Source organism: Styela clava, chromosome 6 (assembly GCF_964204865.1).
Source record: "Styela clava chromosome 6, kaStyClav1.hap1.2, whole genome shotgun sequence".
Lineage (NCBI taxonomy): Eukaryota > Metazoa > Chordata > Ascidiacea > Stolidobranchia > Styelidae > Styela > Styela clava.
The window spans coordinates 18593693-18600180 of NC_135255.1; the positions used below are offsets into that span (position 1 = coordinate 18593693).

The following is a 6488-nucleotide window of genomic DNA, read 5'->3' on the forward strand; positions in this document are numbered from 1 at the left end:
AGGGGGGGGGGGTGTCGTAGTTTTAAAATTTTTCATTTCGCCAAGTCAGATCGAAACAGCTAGCGGGTCCGGCCGAACGCCAGAAAACGCATGTTTTCATGAGTCCAAAGGGTCTAAAAAGCGGACAGAGAGTTGCTTTTTTTTTCACATTTCAAAGGGGAGGGGGGGGGCTCGACCCCCAAAATCACCCCCTTGCATGTAACACCGGATAACTATGTTCTTTTTATTATTGAAGATATTTCATTTCGAACACTTGACGCTGTTTTCATTATGTTTTCTTTTAAACAGTTGGTAAAAAAACACAGATTAGTTATATGTCGAATTCAAAAAACTTCAGAAGTACAGAAAATCAACAACTTTAAATAATATGTTCAAAAACAAAAATGGCCCATTGGATATTATACGGTACTTAATATTTGGTGAGTGATACATAAAATAATGAGGTTTTTAACAAATGCATTTTAATGGAGTTCATTGAAAAAATTCTGTAGTTTTAGCGCCACCACTTGCATATAGAGTGTTATTTGTTTGAATAATAATGATACTTGAAACCTTTCACATACAAGCCATGTTAGTGAATAAGTAAACGCACTATTATTCATTTATCATATTTAGCTTTATGAAACAACGTTGAGATATGATTAATTCAAATACCTTCAAATACCATTCAAATTAAAAAAAACTGTTTTCCAGTTAAATTATTTTGGATCTTTTTTATTGTAGGATTATTATCCGCTGTATCAACAAAAGCAATGAACCATCATGCTTCATCTAACCCTTGTTTAGGTGAGTAATATAGTCTCCAACACTTTAGATTTCTCAAAAATTAAAATGTAGAAGCATAAAGAGTACTACAAAGACAAGACTGAGTATAATTGCTACTTTTGAAAAAGAATAATCTTGATACTATGTTCTCTGGGTTAATTTAAAAACTACATTTGTAATTCAACCCCGAACCGAGGGTTTTCTCCATTTTGGGCTTCGTTGGCCAGACACAGCAATCTCTAAGTATCAGTCGGGTTCACACGAGACTAACTACCTTTCTTTTCTTTATCCATATAATGCAATAATTGTGTATCAAAAATAAAGACGCCTATTCTATTTGATTGTTTTATATAAAGGTAATTTATCGATACCGTATATTGTTTTGGCCATCAGAGATGTAATAAATGAAGAAACATACTTGCTGAGAATAACTGATTAAAAAACAACAAACCTGGTTAAAGTATATTGAAAACTGATATTATAACAAAAGTGAAATTGTAAAGAGATTTTATGGGCATCCTACATTTGTGTTAGCGTGCAGCAAGACTCAATTAGAATAATGCCTTGGATTAGAGGCCTTGGTTCACCATGTAACTTAGCAGTCTTATCGGCTTTCCATTCCAGGGTAAATATGTAAATACAATTCTTCTTAAGAATACAACATGGCTGAAAACCTGATCCTCAGTTCGGGAAGTGGAACAGTTGAGTCCAGCATGATAGCATTCATGGCGCCGGGATGCAGATTACAACTACCTCACAATTACTCACTGAACACTCATGCTTTGTTGATTAAAGTCGAAAAAATGCAAATTAAAGGATATTGCGTCGAATGCGAAACAGATTATTGTAGAAGGGACATCACTATATTAGGTGAACTAAGGTTTTTATTGTTTTTCTCGACTATAGTTTTTAGTATGATTAACCAAGGAAACGATGAATGGTCGGAATGAATTTTTTTAATCGTCGAAAGAAAAGTTTATCAGTCATTTCCTAATATTCCAAAAGTTAAATCCCCCCAGAATTAAGATTATAAGGTTCTGCGACAATTGAAATCTATTTCATGTTTTGCTTTATCAATTTCCTCGCCGTAAGCCATTATGATTCCAGTCAGGCACGTCTATAAACAAATAAAGAAACGAAATCTTCGAGTGAATGTGCATAATACAAATATCCTGGCAGGTTCTTCCACTTCCAATTGTAATCAGATGCATGATGGTATTTAAATATTATAAATTCCACAGAATATAGTGACCAACTTCAAATATTCACTATTTTGAACTACATTAGGCAAATGAGCCATAATTTTATTATAGTAATTTACTTCCATTTTACTCGCCTGTTAATGCAAATTAAATTCGCAAATTTCGGTAATTCCGTAGTATACCAGGTTAGGTCATAATTTTATTCCGATTCCGAGTCTCTTTATACAACTTGATGTAAAGTAGGCGAACAAAATAAGTTACCTCCATCTTGGTACATACACCTCTGGAGCGCCAAAAATTTCTCATATCATGTGATATCGAAGTTTTAATGTTTTTATGTCGTTCAGGTCAAAATATATGTCACTCAGAACCAGACACTTGTTTCATATTTCAATCAAAATCAACAACGGAAAATCGAATTACGAAATCCGAGGAGTTGGACAATTGCGTAACCCAACACCGGATAATTGGAAATTTCAAAGAGTTTCCGGAATTCGATTTTGGTCGAGCGCGGGGACGCACAACGAGCACCACTAAATATTTTAAACTTCAATATACCTTCATGGAATTTGAAAAACCACGAACAAGTAAGTTAGTCAAATATCAACTGGTAGCATTTGGTTTTCCCTGAAATATTATTTTAACATAATGACATATGGAATATGTGCAAATCAATAAATATGTCGAAATGTTGAGATTGTGAGTTATGGCAGAAATGTAAACAGTTAGTTGCAGACGATCTGGCAATTCGAACAATTGCTAGTTGACACGAGACCTGAAGCAATGCGATTAAATAAACAAACGTGTAATTTATTTTTTCCGCCAATAAGTCGTAAAACGGTTACACAAATTAAAATAAAATCATTCAAACACAACTTGAAAGTGGATTAGAAATCGCGGAAAAACCACCATGTTATCTTGTAGCATCCAAAATCGTAGTTTAGTAAATTTACATCTTTTAGGCAGGGTTGTGCAACCTGTAATAAAGGAGGGCGCAGATACAAATAACTGGATGAAGCCGCGGACCGCACTTATATTTAACATATAGGCTTTCTAGTGGTGGCAAGCACAACAATTTTGGTTATTGATCTTATGATATGCGTTGTTCGTTGGGGCATTGCAACGTCATGGCCATAGATAATAAGTTGGGATCAAGTATAGGCTTTGCAACGCAAAGGGATTGGAATTACACGCACTAACTAGATTAAACTAAATTGATACTGGTTTTGCAGGCTGCACATTGTTCAAAACTGGCACTTCTCCGCGTGCTGCACAATGTTTTTTTGTGGTCCACCTTTGGCCCGCAGGTTGCACGCCCTGTCTTATTAAAGAATTTCGGCATGATTCAAAATTTTTCACGCGCTTATATTTGCAATGTTCACATTTATTTTTGCAGCTATTCAGCCAACAACAGTGCGCTCCAATCAATCATCAACAACTTCATTAACACTACTTGAAATCATACTTACTGCATCGCTCGGGACAGCGATCATCACACTCGTCATTGTTTTATCAATATGGTGAGCTTGTGTTAATATTACTATAAATTGGGAAATAAAGAATTTGTATTTATAAACATAAGACAGAAACCGGTACAAATAACCCAAGAAATAATATAAACAAATTGACAGACTGTAGAACTGACTCTAAGTCAGAAACTCTTCGGTAAGTGGTGGCAACCCGTTTCAATTCAAATAATATCACAAGTCAGATCTATCCATTTATTTCCATAATGAATGGAACAAAGGTAATTATCGAACACAAACTGATTTGAAAAGACAGTAAGGCGTGACAATAAATAATAGAAACATCGTAACTATAATCCACAGTAAGAGACGATGGGTCTGAAAAGACACGGAGTCCTCGTGTCAGCGACACCTATCAACTTAATTTAAAGATGTGGTTAGATGGCTCCATAAAATATAATAATTCACTTTTGCCGGGTTACATTTCGCTCAGTAAATTTCCCTGACATTTCTCTTTCTCAACATTTTTTTCTAACCAGCGATCCATGTTTAACAGGTGTCGTCAAGCTCAAACCGACCGAGAACAGTCACAGCCAGCCAACACTTCACAGAACGAAGATCAACTCACTGTAAACACAACTGATACTCGTTTCGTGCAAATTGAAGGAGTCTACTCAACGCCACTGGATGCTTATAGTACATTAGCAAAGCATGTGGTAAACCCGGCATATGATACGCTGGTCATATAGAACATAATAATAATAAATTAAAATGTGCTTGTTTCTTATAAATCTAATTTATAAAAAACTTGTTGGCGTTTCAATGTTGGATTATTGATGTTGCTCAAGACAGCAGCGTACAAATACAACATTGAAACGCCAACAACTCTGTAAATCAAGTCCACGCACCTGAAAACAAATAACTGGCTAACTAATTCCACACCCGACATGATCTGGTAACCGGATGAGAGACCGCAGTTCGCCATTAGTTAGCACTGACCTATCATACTTTCACTTGTTGTGTTGATGGAATATTGGTGGTTCAATACGAGTTCGGCATTTGGTTTCATTGCATTGCTATATCTGATTTTGAAATCATCACAGTGAGTTTGTGTTTCGAACTGTTTTTGTCCCAAGTAAACCGTAGAAGTAAAATATGGCGGGATTTACATGTCTGATTGGATGGCATTTTTTTTTTATCTTTTGGCAATTTCGATTTTCTAAGTTATCTCAAGTAACTCTTGCTTTATCGTTTGTTTTCTTACCGATCTACCTAATAAATAATTGTGCCAATAGAAAAGCGCACAAATGAAATATGGTTTCTTGTACTATCACTTTAGTACAGCATATTTATATTGAAAAAAGGCGGAGTTCAAGATATTACGTACAAAGCAAACCAAGCCTCATACCGTTCTCAGAATGTGGAAGGGTTTGTGAGTCAGATCACAGATTGCAATCTGTTATCAGTGGGTATGGCATTTTGATTACTTGAGGATTTCAGAATCGTATCGAATATTTTTTTCGAGTCGAATCTCGAATACTTGGAAAATATGTAGTTGTATTGACTGTTTCGTTGTTATGGATCCTTCAGACACATGAATTAGTGAAACGTAATCTATCACTCAGACAGTTTGCTGAGTGTTCACACACAGTAACAATTGCATTTTGAAAATTTTGTCATGAATAAAAATAAATGAGGAATTCATCTCGACCTGCGGGAGGGCAAACAAAAAACAAGATGTCGTGATTCAAAATTTCCGTCTGAACCGATTCGAATAACTTACCATTCGACAAGAATATTCGTTTTGAAATGCCCATCCCCAGTTATCGGTCTTTAATAAACTGACTGAATATGTCAACAACAGTTAAGCAAACATCAGTAATTCTATTTCATTGTCATCAGTATAAAGTAATGGCGCAGAGAATTTGCTTTGCCTTTCCTTTATAAGTTTCTTTATATGTTTTTAATTTCTTAAGTTATTCTGTATTCAAAACTATCTCAACTAAAACGTTTATGCCTTACTTTTTCTATAACTTTTTTTTCATTATTGATCTTTCGAATAAATAATTGTGAAAGATATTGCACTATCACTTTTGTATTGTATATTTATATTCGAAATGATACTGAATGTTCCATCAAAACAATGTCAAAGATATTATGTATAAAGCAAACTAGGCCGCGCAAGGATCTGTCGGTCAAATTGGAGTTTCCACAAATGAATCCTTGCCATAATTTATATTCTTTCCTGAAATGGACTTAGTGCGTTGAAAACAGTTCAAGGACCACCACCAGTTCGACAGTAAAAACGTCAACAATTTCAATGTATTGAAATAACGTTATTACTGGCTCACGTAGATATTGGATAATTATTACGTGTAACACATGACGGCATTTTGGATTGCGGTCATGCCCTGACACAGATTGTTTTTTTAAGGGGACAATTCGTGGTGAAATAATCATATGAGATTAAAACAACACAAGGTATTGAACGCATTGTAGGTAGCTCGTTGTATGTATTTTACATAGCAAAATTACTGGTCGACATACAGGCCAGTAGGCAGGAGATTTTGATGCAATATTTTAGCAAAGCACGAGGAGGAACAAAGGAATTATGAAGTTGGTTGCTGTATTCATATTAATTTGTGGTGAGTAAAGCGCAAATATGAGAAAAAAAAATTTTTTGATAGTAACTTAGTACAGGGCAGTGGCGGCGCGTCAATAGGGCCAACCGGGGCAATGCCCCGGTTGTTTTTTCGGTATTATAAAAAATATTCGAAAAATACCTCAATATCGGTTGCACAGACTGTCTACACTAGCCATATTCTCCCGACATGGTTCATTTTTCGCTCGCAACGTCTTCGCCGAACTTCGACGGGGCGACGCCGATTTTGCCCCGGTTGCTCATTGTATATCGTATTCTCTCTTTTATCTTCCACTCGCCGCGTTTGTCTCGTTTGTTTTCTGTTTCTTTAACTAAATCATCGGGGCCGATCGGGGCTAGCCCCGAAATTACAACGTGTTGACATATTCACGCATTCCTTCTCGTTCGTTGGTT

General features: G+C 35.8%; 1 protein-coding gene across 1 annotated transcript; it reads left to right on the top strand.

Annotated features, from left to right (window-relative positions):
• The first annotated feature begins 294 nt into the window (after nucleotides 1-294).
• On the top strand, nucleotides 295-5492 carry LOC120331448 (uncharacterized). The gene is made up of 6 exons (XM_039398531.2): nucleotides 295-419; nucleotides 724-786; nucleotides 1420-1635; nucleotides 2315-2554; nucleotides 3364-3487; nucleotides 3990-5492. Exons 1-6 carry the CDS (start codon nucleotides 368-370, stop codon nucleotides 4180-4182), a joined length of 888 nt encoding a protein of 295 aa, XP_039254465.2. The 5' UTR covers nucleotides 295-367; the 3' UTR covers nucleotides 4183-5492.
• The last annotated feature ends 996 nt before the right edge of the window (nucleotides 5493-6488 follow it).